The sequence below is a fragment of the Prionailurus viverrinus genome, chromosome X, assembly GCF_022837055.1.
Source record: "Prionailurus viverrinus isolate Anna chromosome X, UM_Priviv_1.0, whole genome shotgun sequence".
NCBI lineage: Eukaryota > Metazoa > Chordata > Mammalia > Carnivora > Felidae > Prionailurus > Prionailurus viverrinus.
In genome coordinates this window covers 103,482,994-103,501,690 of record NC_062579.1, presented here as the reverse complement: position 1 = coordinate 103,501,690, position 18,697 = coordinate 103,482,994, and the positions used below count along the sequence as shown (strand labels likewise).

At 49.1% G+C, this 18,697-nt stretch overlaps 1 protein-coding gene across 1 annotated transcript in view; it reads left to right on the top strand.

Annotated features, from left to right (window-relative positions):
* Positions 1–17,643, top strand: part of GPC3 (glypican 3) — a 419,817-nt gene extending 402,174 nt beyond the window's left edge. Inside the window, exon 8 of the mRNA XM_047844910.1 lies at positions 17,109–17,643. Within this exon, the coding sequence (XP_047700866.1) occupies positions 17,109–17,278 (170 nt within the window). The 3' untranslated portion in view covers positions 17,279–17,643. The remainder of the gene's footprint in view (positions 1–17,108) is intronic.
* The last annotated feature ends 1,054 nt before the right edge of the window (positions 17,644–18,697 follow it).

The window sequence follows — 18,697 nt, the reverse complement described above, 5'->3', positions numbered from 1 at the left end:
GGCAGGCCCTCGCTCCCTGACTTGCACTTCCTGTCAGTCAGCGACTCTGAGACCAAAGCACAGGACCCTTCCCTGAACACTCCGGATCACCAGACAGTGAGGAGGAGAGACGGACGGACGGATGGACAGACACATGGACCGTGGGAGGGTGGGCATTAAGGGGGGTGGGGGGCAGTGTGAAAGCTTGAGAGCCTTACTTAGGTTCCAGAGCAACGTGTCTTCAGAGAAAGGTCTCTTGGTCCTGGTTTTCTCAAGCGACAAAAATAACCCTGCTCGCGGAGCACGTTAAGGTTTGGAAGTCACGTTATGGAACTTCTGTCACCTGAGACGTAGCAGGACCCTGGTAGTGTCAGCAGTGTTCTCTGCTCACAGGCCGGGCGGCGAAGGGCCGTGGCTCAGGCTCCCTCAGAGCCCTCAACAGCCCCCCGCCCCCCACCACGCTCAGAGTTGCCACAGCACGTGGTCTGTGCCTCTCTCGTGGCTCTTCGAGGGCAGGCCCCGTGTCTTCTCCCGTTTCCCCTGGCCGGCCTGGCCACCCCCTGTACAACCAGGCGCGTTCCTGGCACGCACCGAGTGTCATTAATTCATGGCACTGACCCAAGCAGACGTATTCTTTCTCGTGAGCAGAAGCTCAAGTCCCCCCTGAGGGCAAGGACAGGAGAACACACTGAAACCAAACTGTCTTAGAAGGACTCGGGTGATGGCAACAAAGATAAGGACCCAGAATCGGATACATTTCAGCCCTCTTTCCCCGCCAAAGCCACCCTGGAAATGGCCAGGGTTCCAAGAGGTCTCAGGGAAGGAAGCTAGAGAGGGAAGAGAAGAAAGTGAGGCGAAGAGAGGAGGGCCACTGGCCGGTGAGGAACGCCGCCGAAGTCTGTGTTCGGCCCATTCCCTCTAAGCGCTGCCCGGCCGGCTGCCTGGGGGCTGGGGCATGAGAAAGGTGACACCAACAAAAATCAAGTTGAAAAGGAGGCCTCCTAAACTTGGTCTTAGGCTTAATGCTAAGGGAATAGATTTGAGGATTAATTTACCTTGTTGTTAGTCAAAAGGGGGCTTCGGATTTCTCCCCTGGGTGACCTAAGCTGTAATCTGTCTCTACGGCCCTCCGTTAATACTTCTTCCATTTGGGAGGAAATCACAGTGACTGGAGAAGCTCAATTTACTTCCTCTAATCTCTCGGCAGAGAAATGAAACAGACAACAGAATTTTTGCGGGACGCAGGGAGACCTGATAGGGACAAATCAATTGAAGAAAACCATCTCTACTTAGGGAGACCGCATCTTTAATCGTGGTAATCCCTTTAGCAAATTGCTTTCTCTGGTGACATTGCATACCTAATTGCAGTTTGCTCATTTTGATTTTTCCCTTTACGTCAGTTGCTTAGCCGCTTATGCAGTTGTGGACGTGCGTGCCGAGCAATGAACTTAGTGCTGGCATTAAGGATTCTCGGCCAACTGAGTCTTGGGACCAAAATGTCACCACTTTGGGAAGTGAATCAAAGGTCACCAGACAATTAGGTTTCCCTTAGCACCTCCTCAAAAGACCGCTTTTCCACCCCTTCATGATTAGGAGTCTCTTCTCTGAGAAGTTTTCTCAACATCCACCTAAAATTGTGAAAATAAAAATGAAAAAACCACAGCAAGATGGGTACGACCAAGGACTGTAGTGAAGTTTACGTACTAGGATTTTGCTCCACAATCCAGTTTCTGTGGCTTTGTGTAACAGCGCTTTTCTTGATGAACGCACTCTATGGCCAAGTGACAGTCAGCGGTGGGTTACTGGACCTCCAGGTTGTCTTTATGACGCTGTGCCCAGCCAGATTTGTCATAGCTCGGAAAGCCATAGTTTGTTTCAAATGAATCTTTAAAAAAAAAAAAAAATAGCTGTTGTATTAGGGTGATAACATTCTAAGATGGTTTTTCCCTAAAGATTTCTTAATGCCGTCCTACGTCTTGATAGTCTCTACATTATCTTTTTAAGGAAAAATACGTTAATTTCCTTTCCGTCCAATCTTCTCCAACCAGTCTTTCCCACTGTCCTGCAAGCTTGCTCCCATGCAACCTCCCTCGCTACATGCCAGCATTATCCTAGGAATCCATCTTCTAGAAATACGCCAGGTATCCAAAACGGATAGTGTATGTCTGCAGATGTTCACTGTAGCGTTGTTTGGGCCAGGGAGGAAGGAGAAGCAAACTGAATGCCTCTCGGAGGGGGAAGAGCTAATTGTGATATTCGTCTTGTGGGATTTCTTGCAGTCAGTAAAGGAACGGGGCCATTCTACATGTATGAATATACAAAGATTTCTCAGACGTTGTAGCATATGCATATGCATAGAAAGGACCAGTATTTCGTTATTTACCAGTAATTACCCCTGGGGAGTTATGGGAGGTGGGGGAAGTTGAAGAGGGGGCTTTCTTTGTTACTCTATCTACTCAGGTGTTGTTTGAGCCTTTTTGCTTCAAGAATGCATTCATGTGGTGAGTAGTTTAAAAATTAACAAAATAAAAGGACCCTATCCACCGTGGGGAGGATAGTTTGCATGAGGACAAAACCAGGAGGCTGCTAGTCCAGGTGAGAGATAGAGCATAATCTAAGCAGTCCCAATGGCAATGGAAAGGAATTCACAAAATAGTCAGAAAACAGAATTTCCCGGATGCGATCATTAATTAGACCCGGAGGATGAAAAACGAGGAGGAATCTAGGGAGTCTTGCAGGTTTCGGGCTTGGGCAACTGGGTGGCCGGTAAGCGGATATCACCAAACCGGGAGGGGAAGGGGGCAAGGGTAGGGGGGATAGGATGGGAGGGCGCGCCTAAGGGACTAGAGATGCTGCACTGTTTGTGGCTTGTTGGGTCTGAGTTGCCTGAGAGCCATCCAGGTAGAAATGGCCCGGGAGCAGGTGGATCTCTAGAGAGCTGTCTGAGCAAGAGAGAGATTTAGGAATCCTCATTGATAGCTACAACCAGGGGCACTGAAGAGAACATGCGAGACGACTCGTAAAGCAAGAAGAGTGGAGGGCCAAGGAAGAGAGGAGGAAACACCCATCTTACTTAAGAAAAACAGCCTGAGGAATCCTCAGAGGAGTCTGAGCAGGATCCCGAGAGGTAGAGTCCGGTCAGAAAACAAGGGGAGGCCGAGCTTCAAAATAGAGAGTGGCCAACAGTATTGGATGCTGCAAGAGAGCTCAAGAGGAAGAAGTAAAAAGACTCCATTGAAGGTTTAACTGTAAACTGGCATGAGGGATCTTACTGGGTATTGTGCTGATGAAAATGCTCTAAAATTGAATGCTGATGAGGTTGCGCACCTGAATTCATCGAAACTCATTGAATCGTACACCGGCAATTTACTTGAAATGGGTGAATTGCATGGTATTTAAATAATATCTCAATAAAGTTGTTCAAAAGGTAAAAATGTAAAAAAATAATAACAATTCATCAGACTGTAGTTTGGGGCAAGCTAGTGCCAAGGGGAACTTTCCAGTCTAATCTCTTCTTCCTAATTGGTTCGGAAAACCCGGTGAAACAGAATGACAGAAATCACGCGAGATTACTGACGCTACTTCCTGATCCCCTCCCATTCTCTTGCAGTATCAGAAACTACTTTACGTTTGATTTGCGTTTCACCAAGCAATGAATATTACTACCCTATTCCCTGTCTTCCTTTGGAAAATTGGAGAATAGTCGCTGTGTTTACTTTCATTATTTTCTTAGCGTATATTACCAGAAGAAGTTTAGGGTGCCAGGCTGTAAGGCCTCGGTTTTGATCTTTTGTTGTTGTTGTTGATTGCATTTAATGTGTTTACACGTGGCTTCTTTATTGGCCACGCAAGACCTATTCACTCTGACATGCCATCATTGATTTCCTTTTTTTTTCCCTAAGTTTTTATTTAAATTCTGGTTAGTTAACACACAGTGTAGTATTAGTTTCAGGTGTACAATATAACGATTCAACACTTCCGTACATCACCCGGTGCTCGTCACGACAAGTGGCCTCCTTAATGCCCATCACCTCTTGAACCCATTCCCCACCCCCCTCCCGTCTGACGGCCATCAGTTCGTCTTCTTGAAATCCCATCGTTTATTTTATGATGCCTCTGTTATGCCTATAGCTTGACACCTTGCTCCTCTCAGCCATTTCCTTCTTCACTTGATTTGGCCGGTAAGAAGATGTATTTATGTTGGTTGACGGGCACATTCGATGTATTCTGCGGATAGGTAAAGACAATGCCAAAAATTCCTGTCCCTTCTTAGTTATAAGGAACCGGGGCCACCCTTGACTCGACTTTAATTAAAGCATTCGTTTCTTGCTAGTTGCATCTTCTTTTTATTTTGGTTTAACATCTTCCTGCTGTTTTTTCTACTCCTCCTTAGTGATCTGGCTGCCCCACTCTTTGTAGTAGAATTTTCCTTTTTCCTTGTTACATCTTTATAGCTGTGGGTTTGGGCCACTTGGCATCTTTTTACCTTTCCTGGCCTCCCTCTGGACTTGCCTACTTTGTTCTAATGCCCACAGAGCTATTTGTATGAGGACCATCCAGCTTTTTCTCCTCAGCTGCCTTCCCCCTGGGTCCTTCAGACTTAATGTCCTAATCATGTGCCCAGAATGGCTTTTCTCCATCTGATGCCTCTTCTTTTCTTCCTTTGGATCCTGGTACCATTATGTAGCCGCACTGAGCAAGATGTCTACCCCCTGCACGTTACTGCTAATTATCTTCTATTGGTAGGGAAAAAATTCAGTGTAAACATTTCCTGAGTTCCTTGCTTCACCTTCTGCAGAGGCGGTGACTTCTTTGGCCACCCCGTACCCTGTACGTACATTTCATATTGCCTGATAAATATTCACACTGCTCCCTTAAAATTATGTCTTGGTCGATAGCTCCTTGGCGCAAACGTAAAGCCCTCCTCTCTAAGCTCGCCATGGTCTCCAAAAGACAGCATCCCTTTCTTTGGGAGAGGTTCCAAAGATGCCTCTTTAGATTCCTCTCCACAGAGTATCTGTGTCAAAGGGAGGAATGCAAAGGTCACTTTGACCCTGTCCCTTCACCCTTTTCCCTGCCACGAGACCTCTAAAGACCGAAATGAAATCCTAGAACCTCAGGGTTGGAAGGGCCACTGAAAGCGATTTAGCTTCACCCTCATTCTATGTTTGAACCCCTTTACCAATATCTCTACCAGATGGCTGTCCAGGCTCTCCTGGACCACCTCCAGAGATAGAGCTCACTGTCTAGAGGCAGCCTGTGCAATTTTCAGATGGCACTAGCCGTCAGAAAGCTCTTTATTGAAGCCCAAACCATTTTCCCCTGGGGAGAAAGACAAGGCCGTGAAATAGCAGCAACTGAAACGGCGTGGCGGGGCGCCTGGCTGGCTCCGTCAGTGGAGCGCGCGACCCTTGATCTCAGGGTCGTGAGTTCGAGCCCCACGTTGTGTGTAGAGATGACTTAGGATAAAATGGCGTGGCTATGGAGCCAGAAGATTCTGAGATAGAGAAGGGAGATCACAGAGAGGGCATGAGTTGAGGGGATCAGGCAGGACCAGAGAAATGGCGCTGAGCGGTGACCGGGTGGGATTGAAAGGTTAAGGAAGGGGATATTGGAGCTGCTTCTAAAACAAATGGAACCCTGGTGAGAGGTTGAAATCAAAGTGGGAAGGAACAGAAAAGCATCTTGACGATTCAAAGCCCATCTGAGGATCCCACCCTTGCCCTTTGCCTGAGGATATGGAAAACGTCACAGTGGAGACTAGAGACCGTGGGAGTGGAGCGGTGACTGGACAGAAGAGGAGAGAATACTTGGACACGGGAAGAGTTTAAAGAGCAATGGGAAGGGAGGGCAAAGTGACCGGCGAGATAGAAGAGGGGGAAAATGAAAACATGGAACTTTCAGGTTAAGGAATTGTATTTCTCCCCATGCCACCACGTCATTGTATTTTCCTGGCAGCGATCCCACAGACCTCTGCGAGGGGAGAGGGTGCCGGCGTGTGTTACTGCAGGGACTGAAGGCTTATTGCTGCGACCTGTTACAGCCAAGCAAGAAGACGAAGCTGTATTTTGACGTCACACAGCCAGGCGCTGACATTTCCATCACCGGCAGCCCCTGGGCTTGGGCATCGGTGGTGATATAAAGGGCAGGGTGTGGCCCAGGGGTGGGTGGATCTGGAGGCAGAGGCCGGGGTCAAAGGTATGGGAACCCAGTCGTGAAGTTTCCAAGCAAGAAATAAACGGAACCCGCTCACCAGAAAACCCAGTTCCTGCCCAGCGTGGCACACGGGATGCCGGCGTGTGTCAGCTGCTCACATAGCAGAGCATCAAGTTCCAGGCAGCAAAAGGGAATGAGAAAGTAATCTTTGTAGATCCCATCCACCCTGAGCGCAGTGAACTGATGCTGGGGGTAATGAGAACTGGCTGTTGTCGGAAGGGCTTTGGAATCCAGGGGTCAGGGTGCGAGCCCTGCCATTTGCTTCCTGGGCCACCCCACCACTGGCCTTGCCTTTGTCTTGTCTTCACCATGGCTCAGCGGGACTCTTTCCCCTGGGGAAATCATCCGTTAGTGGGGATAGACTCTTCGGGAAGGGAGTCTGCCAAGCTAGTAGCTGTCAGTAGACTGAGGACAACGTGTGTGCGCGTCCCGCCGTTGATTCGTGCATTCATTCAGTCGGTCAGCTAACAAGCGTGTGTGTAAGCATCTGTGCTAGCCAGGTGCTGTGTGGCAGCTACAGGGAGGAAAGAGATTGATTTCTTGCTTTGATAGGGCTTATGGTCTAGCTAAGGACAGGAGCATAGAAATCACTAACTTTCCTATGAGACAAATTGAAAGGAATGCCATAATAGAAATGCAATCCAATTAATAGCCAGAGAGAGAGGTGATTAATTTTGGCTGGGGCGAGATGAGAAGGCTTCCTGGAAGAGGTATCATGTAAGCTGAGACCTGAAAGAGAAAAACACAGAGAGAGAGAGAGAGAGAGAGAGAGAGAGAGAGAGAGACTGAGACCATCCCAGGCTGAGGGAACAGCATGGAGAAAGACATGGAAACTTCAAAGAACTTGCCTTTTCCAGCAAATGAATGGGACGGTATGACTACACTCCATGGTACTTGGAGAAATATATGGGCAGTTGAAACTAGAAAGCAAGACGAGATGAGATGGAGACGTTCATAAATGCCATGCTAAGGAAACAGGACTTGATCCCACATCCAATAAGGAGCCATCAAAGGATTCTGAGGAAGAGAGAAATGTGATTCAACCCATGATTTAGGAAAAAGCATGTTGTCTTGTTCCTGCCATCCCAGAATAGAGTGGTCTTTCCTAGATAGCGGTGGGCCATTGGATTGGAATGGGTATCGTATTTAGCTGGGATGCTGAGGACTCCAGGGAGGTAGGGAAGGGGAGAGGGGCTGAAGGAAAAGAGAGAAATGGCCAGCGTCCAAGGACAGAGGAGAGAGCGCCTGTGTGGGTGTGGGATCAGGTACTCACTGACAGTCCAGACCTAAAGATGGGAAGGTAAGAAGATGGGTCCAGGAGGACAAGGTGTTCTTCCAAGTAAATTGAGGGGAAAGTAATCTCAATTCCCCGATCCCATTGATGATGATGGAGGCATTTCACAACTGGAGAGATTTTGAGGAAGAAATTCAGGTGGAACAACTTAAGGAAGCTTTTCATCTGCCATTTGGGAGGACACCTGCCTGCTGATGACTTCTGGCCTGCAGTGTTCCCACATCCAGGCTGAGTGTTTTCAGGGACTGGAGCCATTTTGACCCATTGGCTCTTGTACCCATTTTCTTTGCTGTTGGGCATTGACAGGACGTTGCAAACATTTTAGTTCTCAGGTACATTTTTTTGGCAAGATCCACCGTGGCTTATTAAAAATGGAATATTACCAAGCTTTGGGTTTTCCCATCTAAGTATGTCTAAAGCTTTACCCCAAATGCCATCACAGTGCTTTTCACTGAGCATCTTGGAGCCTGGGCTTCAAGGTACCATAAGGCCCCTCCCTCACTCTCCTGACACCTCGCCAGCAATTGGATGTGGCTACAATAAGAGACATTTTGTGTTTTCCTTCTGTGTCCTCAAAGCCCAGTGACGCATGCCTCTGTAGCTGCATCGTGCCTGACATTTATTTTATAAACAGAGCTCCGTGAATCTAAACCATTAAGTGCTTTTTTAAGTAATGAGGACAGAGTGCATCCTTTAATTGATTTTTTTTAATATGGTTTAGCAGCTTAGCATCATCTGTGTGAGCCACAAAAATAAATGTAATCTTCCTGAGGTGGTATACAAATTTCTCTTCAGCAACTGGTCTCCAGTGAAAATCCTTGACAAAAGCTCCCCTCTTCTTCCATTCCCAGTTGAGGAGCCACATCTGCAATTCTAGGGTAGTGTTAAATATCCATTCAATTTCATTCTTCTGGACAACTTGACTTTCTTTTTCCTTTTTTTTTTTTTTAACATTTATTTATTTTCAAGAAACACAGGGCGTGAGCAGGGGAGGGGCAGAGAGAGAGGGAGACACAGAATCCGAAGCGGGCTCCAGGCTCCGAGCTGTCAGCACAGAGCCCGATGCGGGGCTCGAACTCACGAACCGTGAGATCATGACCTGAACCGAAGTTGGCCGATTAACTGACTGAGCCACCCAGGCGCCCCTGGACAACTTGACTTTCAAAGCACTGAAGGGGTATCACTGGGGGGTGGATGCTGTTGTTATAGGGTACATTCACACACTCACCCCTCTCCAAAGTAAAACCCTAGAGTTGCAGTGCAAGTCCCTTCAGGAACTGGCATGTGCCCCAAATGCCACTGTCTTTTGGTTTCTATAGTTTTTTCTTTTAATCGTGGTAAGATATGTGTAACGTGTAAAGTATTAAGTGTGCAATTCAGTGACATTAATTACATTCAAAATGGTGTGCAACCATTACCACTCTTTCCAAAGTTTGCTTATTCTGCCTATTTCTATTTCATGTCATGGAGTCATATAATGTGTAGCATTGTGTGACTGGCTTTTCACTCAGCACATCTTCAAGTTTTACCCATGGTGCGGCACGTATCGGCACCTCGTTCCTTTCGATAGCTAAACGATATCCGTCGTAGGAATGTGCCACCTTTTGTTCGTTCATCCACCGATGGACACGTGGGTTGCTTCCACCCTTTGGCCATCGTGAATAATCTGCTATAGACATGGGCGTGCAGGTATCTGAGTGTCTACTCCAGGCTGCCCGTGTAGCAGGGATAACAAGAATACGGCATTTCCAAAAGCCGTCTCGAGTTGGCGCTCTGGAGGCACCTTCTAACGAGGCGTGGCGGCACAAACGAGCTAGGTATTGTGACAGGATACCTCAGGCCCCATCGGGGTGACGGCGCCTCGTCGCATTCACTCTCCAACTTCTCCAAAGGCTGATCAACGGTCAGTGAACCCGTAGTACCTCCCGCTCTCTCCTCAACTCAGTACTGTCTGGTTTTTCACCCAACCACCCTACTGAGCGTCTCTCAGCAATCTCCTGGAACCATCTGGTTGACACATCGGGTAGCTGCTTCTTAGTCCTTGCTTTGCTTAACCTCTCAGTAAACAGTGGACCATGCCACCCCTCCCCTCTTTCCAATGTTCTCTTCCCTTGCCTTCTCGAAGCCTGTTCTCATCATCTTTTCCCCTGGAGCTTGCAGAGCAGTGTCTCTGTCCCATGGCATGATGTAACTTCTCCTGTGGGAAGTGAAGGCTTTGATGAGGTATGATTCCCGTGGAGCCATCAGGCAGCTTCGGGTCAGAAGGATCTGTCAACATGAGATCCGCAGAAGGCGGCGGTAATTCTGGGGCTGGCTTAGGAGGGCCAGCGCCCACGCCACCCACTCGTACTATCAGGGTTTCTAGGACACGGTTGTTCTGCTGCTGGGAATGTGACTTGACTCATGATGTACCTAGATAGGCACGGTGGTGGCCCCTGTCACAATCAGATTCTGTAGTCAAATGGTTTAATTTCCAAAGGGGTTAAGTGATATTTTCGTTTCTCCCTTTCTTGATGGCTCATGGCAGTAGCGAAGCATCGGTAGTCGTCGAACCTCCTGGAAACCATTTTGTATCCATAAACTTAGCAGTCTGAGCCCCAGTTAAGGGCAGTTACCGTGGCGTTCCTCTCAACGAGGAAGTGGCCATAGAAAAGCCTACCTGAGGTCATTAATTAGGAGTATGTGAATCCGAGCGTCCAGCTTTGAGTACTGTACAAAGCCCAGATGACTCAAGTGTCCTCACAGTGCTTCGAAGACCTTCCAACCGAAGCACCCCGTACATCGGTGAACAGAGTGGACACCCGTTCCGGAGGACCTCGGACATGACCCAAAGGTCCTAGTAAACGTGAAATAATTTATGAAGTCTTAAATGCGTTTGCAAACGGTACGTTTCTTTCTTTCTTTTTTTTAATCTTTATTTTTGAGAGACCGCGAGAACGAGCAGGGGAGGGTCAGAGAGAGAGGGAGACAGAGTCCCACGCAGGCTCCACGCAGTCAGCACAGAGCCCGACGTGGGACTCGATCTCGAAAACTGTAAGATCGTGACCTGAGCCGAAATCAAGAGTTGGACGTTCGACCCGCTGAGCCACCCAGGCGCCCCGCGTGTAGCGCGTCTTCTACTCCATCATACGGCCTTGCGTGGTTTAGTATAAGATGGTGTGCTTTTCCCTCCCGTATCTTTAGGAAGAAAGCATGCCATGGCTTTGTGTACCCACAGCCCGCTGCGGTGTAACCTGAAGCCACAGCTACCCTGGATCGAGCAACAGAAGCCACCGTAGGAGAGGCCACGCCTCTACTGATGGGGAAAGCCACCGTATTTTTCCACATCCCATCATTGTGACTGAGGACGCTGGCAGCTGGCCCGGGCTGTCGGAAATGCAGTGAGCATCTCCTCGCCCAGCCCTGTTCCGGGAGAGGCCGCTGGGTTATTCCCAGAACTTACAGTCATTTCGCACACAAAATGGGCAACTCGCTTGCGCGCCGCGAAGGCGTATCGTGAAACGGGCCCGTTCCGAAAGGGGTCCCAGTAGACCGGTTGAGAACCGGAGGCCCCCAAATGGGCCGGCTTCCCCCTGCCCGACCTGCGAAGCAGAAAACCTAGACTCCCGGAGCCCCCCGGGGTCATGAACAAAGTCACTTCCGCTTTCAAGCCCAGGTGGTCGTTTGGCACCCGAAAGCTCACAGAGGAGCGGGGCTCCATGTGGCGGGACGGAGGGTGGCGTTGACGGGAAGGGCGGGGAAAAGCAAGATGGGTCCGGGATTCTCAAGCGAGTGGCAGCGCCCGAGGGCGGCCGTGAGTGGGCGGCGGAGTGAGCAGTAGCGCGGGGAGCGCGCTTTGTGCCGACGTTTCCCCACTTTTAGCGTCCGGGGGCCCGCCAGGCGACGGGCCGAAGGTTTCACACGGCCCTGCCTCGGGAGCCAACCGTACACGGCAAGCGCGAAGCGCGGGGATGGGGGCGTCGCTCCGCTGCTCCGTCGGGGCCGGGTTGAAGCCATCTGCCGCCGCAGGCTTGGCAAGGACGAGCCCCCCAAGCCTGGCTCAGTGGCAGCGCTCTCTCCCCTGGAATTTTGATAGCAGCTCTCCTTCCAGGCTGCCCTGGGGGGCTGCTGTCCTCGGGGGCCCGTGCGGTCCGAGGGTGAGCGTTTGCGTCCCGTTACGCACCTCGAGACCCCAGCGGCTTCGGAGGAGCCCGCGGGCTTGTCTCACTGGCCGACAGATCTTCCGGCGCCGCCCGTGCGCGCCTGTTCGTTGCACCCCGGGGTCCGGCCACTTCTCCCCCGAAGCTTCGCGTGTCCTGGCTTCAGCGCCAGTCGTTACGCCAGGATTTAAAGAAAACCGCGGTCCGGCGCACATCTGTGTATTGCCGGCGTCTCTTACGCAAGAGTAGATGGGCTCAAGCAGAAAGAGGATGCAGAATTTGGTAGCCGATGAACATCACCAGGAAAACTCACATCCGAAGAGAAGCGGCTTGCTTATGGAGGTTCTGCTGGGGACAGAGCCCCTTGGCTGGTGTGGGTAGAGGGAGGACGGCAGCCTGCAGAAGACCGTGTCCCCCACTTGGGCCCCGGGAGCCCGGGGATCGGAGGGAAATAAAACCAGAAGGGAACGGAGAGTTCATCCAGTCCAACGCCCTGATTGGGGCAGATGGAATGGCAGACGCTCAGAGTAGAGGGAAATGAGTTGCCAAAGGAGAACTGGTCAAGACGGTGGCTGAGCCAGGGCTCCAGACTCTGCGGGTGGGACAGCCTTTCTTAGGGACTCCACTGGGCGACTCTGAGTAACTAAGGCTGGAGGGTTCCCCACTGAGTGCTTGGCGCAACTCAGAAAAACTTTTCAACGCAAAGCTCAGCCCTTCATGACTGACAGCTGTTGTAAAGGGATTATCTAGGGGCGCCTGGCTGACTCAGTCAGTAGAGCACGTGACTCTTGATCTTGGGATTGCGAGTTCAAACCCCACACTGGGTGTAGGGTTTACTGAGGAAAAGAAATAAATGAAGAGATTACCTAATCTGCAGCACTAAGGAGGGCAAAATGAGAGTCAGAGCTGAGTGTGTAATTAGTACAAATTGTTGGCTCTACCCTCTAGGTGTAGTTAAAGCGATTACACATAGAAGCCAGTTTCTGGGTTTAGCGTGAGATCTCCTCGCTGGCCTAAAACGTTTCACCGACAATCAGTCGCATGGTAGAAACAATTTGTGTGCGTTTTCCAGTATGTACCTAATAGAGCAAAGATACATTCTGGAAAATCACTGATAAACGAAGACATGAATGATTGAAAAGAGAATGGTTTAAGGGGTGCCTGGGTGGCTCAGCTGGTTAAGCATCCGACTTTGGCACAGGTCATGATCTCACGGTCCGTGAGTTCGAGCCCCGCGTCGGGCTCTGTGCTGACAGCTCTGCTTCGGATGCTGTGTCTCCCTCTCTCTCTGCCCTTCTCTCTCTGTCTGTCTCTCTCTCAAGAATAAATAAGCATTAAAAAATAATTTAAAAAGAGAATGATTTCAAATGATTGTCATAATCTAGTTTGTAGCAAAATGAGAAGGTTTTGGTATGGTGTAGATTTAGCTCTTTTGTAGGTTTGGTTTTTTTAAGTTTATTTATTTGGAGAGAGAAGAAGAGTGCATGCATGTGCACAATGGGGAGGGAAGAGAAAGGAAGAGAGAGAATCCCAAGCAGGCCCTGATGTGGGGCTCGAACCCACAAACTGCAAGACCATAACCTGAGCTGAGATCAAGAGTCAGGTGCTACTGAGCCACCCAGGCGCCCCACTCTTTTGTAGGTTTTTTTTTTAATTGTATCTGCTACTGGCTGATCTCCAGATAGTTTTTCCACAGGCTTCTTGTGTTTTCTAAGATGTCTGACAATCTCTCCCACTTAGGGCTGTCCTACAAACTGTTAACAATGATCTTCCTAAAAAACACAGATCAGACTGTGATTTTCTTACTTTTAAAAACCTTCAGTGGCTCCCTATTGCCCACAGGGTGAAGTCTTAGCATTCCCAATCCATCATGATTTGGCCCTTACTTGTCCTTCCTGCCTTACCTCTCTCCCCCTGAGCATGCCCTACCTGCACTCCCTAATATTGATGGTTTCGCTCAAGCTGAACCCCCTGCCAGAAATGAATGACCATCTCATTCAGCTCTGCCGTAGTTCCATCCATCCTTCATGGTGTAGATTATATCCCAGTTGTTCTGAGAAGTCTTCCCAGATCCTTCTGTTTGGAGATCTCTCTCCCCAACGTATTCTGCTTGTTCCTCTATCTGAGCCCTCATGACCTTCTGCCAAGTATCTGGTTGGTTTGTCTATTAGTCTGTTTTCCTTGCCAGAGGGCGGGATTCCTAAAGGCAGGCACTAAGTCTTTCTCCAACCTTCTAGCTCAATGCTTGGGACCTTGTAGGCTACCATTAAGTTTGTTGAATTAAACTGGATTATACCCCCCCCCCCCCCCATCCAGGGTTGTCCACATTCATCTTTGACCAAAACTGGTCTTTCCTCTATCTCCTATAACGCTTCATCGTCATACTAAACTGTCCCCTTTGTCACTAATCTCCATGATGGTGGCCCAGGCCCAGAATGTGTCTTTGGTGAGACTCGCTTCAATGTAAGCCATAAAAGCCCAGCCGTAGGGTTGCTGCTGTTAGACGGGGAGCCTCACGAAACCTTTAGCCACAGCTTCGGAAGCATACAGAGGTATTCCAAATATTCCCGGGGGCCCTTTGGAGATGGAAAGCTCAGGCCAGCTTTGTGCTTGGGGAATCGAATAGCCCTGACCATCATTGCTGATTTCTTCAGAGAAATAGAAGGGACATAATTTCCATTTTCAGTCCTCAAACCCAGAGCTCTTTTCAGAATTTCACAAAGCTTAATAATGCTACTCAAACAAGTATGCGATCACTTTCACGTGGAAACACTGGACTCTTCTCACGCTTTTGAGAAGTTCTCTTTGGCAGTACGTATTTTCCTAATCAAGGTGGATTTTTTTTTTTTTCAAGAAACAAATCCATTGCTACTTAAATCGCTACAGTCTATTTGATACACAGAATTGTTCAAGAGGTGGCATAGCTTCATGTGAAGTTTCAGGGTCAGACCTGGGTGCAAATAGCACGTCTGTCACTTACCAGCTGTGCAGATATGGGCAAAAAAGTAACCTGGGTTGGAGCTTCCTCATCAGTAAAATGGGAATCATAAAGGCTACCTTGCAACACTGTTGACGAGGTTAAATTAAATGAGATAACGTATGTAAATATCTTAGTACAGTGCCTGGCACACAGTGAGGACTCACTAACTGGTAGTCCTTTTTATGATTCCCAAACAAAGGGTGCAAGAGATAAAAATGACAAAAGAGGTCTTTGGTGGCACAGGAGATTAGAAACTACCAGACTTAGTGTCTGCCGGGCTTACCGTCACTGCTCTAGTACACGAAACCGTTCGGTGTTCGCGGATTATTTGAAGAGCAAAACAAATAGCACAAGGGCCCGGTGGTAACATTAATAGATGTTGTTTCATCTCGACGTTGGGCAAAGGGAATATCCGGAAAAGGAATCTGGAAGCAAGGCTCAGAGTTCTGTCATTCAGGTCAACCCTAAAAATACTCCCCTGCATTTAAGTTGAGAAGTTGCCTTGAGACTCAAGGCTGCGCTTTCAACAGATAGAGCCATATGTGTTCTCAGCTTTGGTGAAATCCGATCATGACCTGAGCCCGTGCTGACCTCGGCCTTGCCTGTGTGCTCTGCATAGTTCAGCTTTCAGAGAAAGACGTCTGACCTCCAAACAGAGCACTGCTCTTTGGTTTTTTCTTCTTTTTATTTTCTTTGTATGTATTTATTTTACAGGGAGAGGGAATCCAGATTAGAGTCTGGTGAGTCGCTTTTCCCTGGGTAAGAGGGTTCCCTGGAAAATTGGATTTGAATTCTTACTGGCCCTCAAGGCAAAAAACTTTCTCAGCTTTAGAGAAGCAGAATGTAGTCAGATTCATATATGTGAAAAGTTTCTTGGTACGGCAATGAAAAGCAAGTGTACTTAACAACAAAACAGAAACATTGTACCAAATATGATCGGCAAAGGATTCAATAAAATATATATTCCAATGAATAGGGAAAACCTTAATACCTGTCAGATAAAAAGGCAAAGGATATGAACCGTTAAGCATTAAGAAACGTAACTAGTAAACTAAGGCAGAGAAAAAGTTGATCTGTGCAGTAATCAAACACATACAGTTAATGAAACCTTGATATATCATCGAATGCTGACCACGTTATCTTTTTGCAAATGAGGCCGGTAAGTCGCTTTTCTCATCATTGCCGGTGGCATTAGAAACTACAGTAGCCCTTTTGGAGAGGAGTGTTGCAGTCTGTGTAATCCCCCCTGGCTTTGATCACCTTGACCTTGCTGCCTGCTCTAACCATTGCCAGCTTCAGAGCAGCCCCGGGCCCTGGCGCTGCTCTGCAGGCATCCTGGACCAGCTGAGTCCCCACACTGTCTTCCTGTGACTTACCGTTTCATCCCTTGTAAGAGGAGCTCTTCCTTCCCCTTCCTTCCTTCCCTCTGTAGAATCCCAATCATTTCCTCTGTGCCTTTTGCTCTGCATCTCAGTGTCCCCAAGGGATCTTTCCAGCTCCGCTGGCCACAGGACAGTTGGCTGCTGAGGGCACTCACATCGCATCACCTTCCCAAGCTATTGAAATAGCCACATTGGCGACAGAGTCTAGAAAAGCCATGGGAGTAGAATTGAGTTCTAAATCTGGAAAAGCAAATCTGAAAGAAACTGACCTCTGCTCCAGGGTTGGCCGTCTTGAATTTCCTGATACACCATTATCTACTCAGATTTGCCTTCTGAGAGATGTTCCAATTAGGCCGACGTCAACATCCCAATTTCTTTTTCAGAATCGTGAGCATATCTCATAAATGGTGGGTGGTCAAAGAAGGAAAGCCCTTGCCCTTCAGCCTCTCCTTGGTCTTTGCTTAGTATCAGTTTAAATCCTATGCATTAGATTGATTTTGCTGTGTGTGTGTGTGTGTGTGTGTGTGTGTGTTTTAAGGGGTGGCATGAAAAGACGACCGCAAAGATCGGAGAAGAAATATTTGGGAAAAATAAAACAACTTTTAATGGCAAACTACACTGTCTCAACTCTAATTCAAGCAAGGTTCCCAGGAGAAAATCTATGGGGCGCAGGGCCCAGGAAAGGCACACTGGGGGTCTGCAACATCTCCCAGCCTTCTGACACACGTACACACAAGGGCACACACATAGTCACCCCCCCACCCCCCAGCACCTTACATTTTAATACCGGTGAGATGTGGTGAAAATGACCTTCCAGCACAGCCTTGCCTGCGGGGAGATGTTACAAGGTGCCAGTGTGCCCCCTTGGGTGTGAGTGGAGCCAAAGGGGGCAGGGAAGAAGTCAGCTTCTCCCCGTTGGTGTGACCTCTGCAAAGAGCCCCTCTAGCCATCCCCTTCCGCTGGGGGGCCGCACCCCCCCCCCGGCACCTCCCCATCTCCTGGCAGCCATCCTTTCCACGAGAGCTGGGGCATCCCAACATTCCAGACAGAGGCTGGAGTCACGACTGGCCCACAGCTGATGCTCTCCTGTATTTCACCTTCTTCTTTTCTTTCGGCAGAACTGGCTTATGATCTGGATGTGGATGATGCTCCTGGAAACAAGCAGCACGTGAATCAGAAGGACAATGAGATAGCGGCCTCTCACAACCTGGGGAGCGGCCACTTCCCCCTGAAGGTTCTAACCAGCTTGGCGATCTGTGTGGCGTGGTTTTTCTTCCCGGTGCACTGACTTCCTAGTGCACCGCACACGTGCTGCCCTTCAGCACCCTGTGGTCCTCCCCTAGAAGGGGACCCACCTTCTTCTTTTTTTCTATTTTTTTATCTTGTATACCTCCTCCGGCCATTAAGTAGAAGACTAACCGTGTGTGACGTTTTCGAAAATCAAATGGCGCCTTTGAGGAAGGTAAATTTTAGTGGTAGTGTAGATCGTCTTTTTGCAAAGAAAAAAAAAAAACACTCAAGTTGTGCCAAATTATTTTCCTATGTTTGGCTGCTAGAACATGGTTACCATGTCTTTCTCTCTCCGTCTCTCTCTTTCTCTTTCCCTTTGCATGGATTTCTTTGGAAAAAAAAATAATAAATGCTCAAATAAAAGTGCATCGGGTGTTTTTTGTAAGCCCTTGTACACGGCGACCGTGTGGGGATTCTCCTCCTCCTCACCCAGCTTTCTGTTCGGCAGGAGAAAATCCCATCAGGTGTCAGTGAGGTCCTTCAGCCCCACCTCCTTGCCCACCTTTTGACTGGTTAGGAGTCCTGGCCCCCGGCCCCAGTCAAAGCCACCCCTGGCAAAACACTCCCGGTGCATAACCTGCACGTAGAAATCTTGGAGTGTCGTAGAGTATGTTTCTTGCCTTTGAGACCAAAGGTGTCCCAGAAAGTTCCTATCTCCATTGACAAATTTCCCTCTGCTGAAAAAGCTTTGCCCAAAGAGAAACCCTCTGTGTGACTCACGTACAGTCACGTGATCAACATTCTCCCTTCCCCTAACCCAGAGACACGGGTCCGGGAAATCGTAACGGCGCAAAGACGCGCTTCCCCAAGCCTCTCTGCTGTTGTCTCAGGCTTACTCTCTGTCACCCGTGTCTGGGGACCACCACGTGGACAGGCCCAGCACCTGCCCGGGCTCAGGTTGCAAAGGTTGGCACCAGGAAAGCCACGGTGTGTAGGAAGCAGCCGCGTTCACTCTTGGCCACAGGCGGCTTCTTCAACACCTGTTTATTCAACAGCTAGGTTTCGGGTCCCCCTTGCGTGTCAGCTACCGTACCAGATGCCGGAGACGGGAGAAGGCCAACGACGCCATCCCTGTTCTCCCGCAGCAAAAGGTCTGATGGCCGTGCTGACTTCAGTACCTGCTTCCTGTCCGTCGTAGGCCGGTATGACAACTTGGCAGCTGGTCTCCACACGCGCAACGTCACGGGCGATAATGGCCCAGGTGTCGAGGTGTAGACGTCCTGCTGCCAGGGCGCCTCGGGGATCCCCAACTTGCCGCTGTTACGATGCCTAGAGTATTGCCCGTTTAGCCAGCTCAGCTCGACGGAAACGTTATCGATTCTTTCTCGTGAGCAGAAGCTCAAGTCCCCCCTGAGGGCAAGGACAGGAGGAGCCGAATGACTATAAAGTATAAGAAAGAGAGGCTGAGACACGGCCA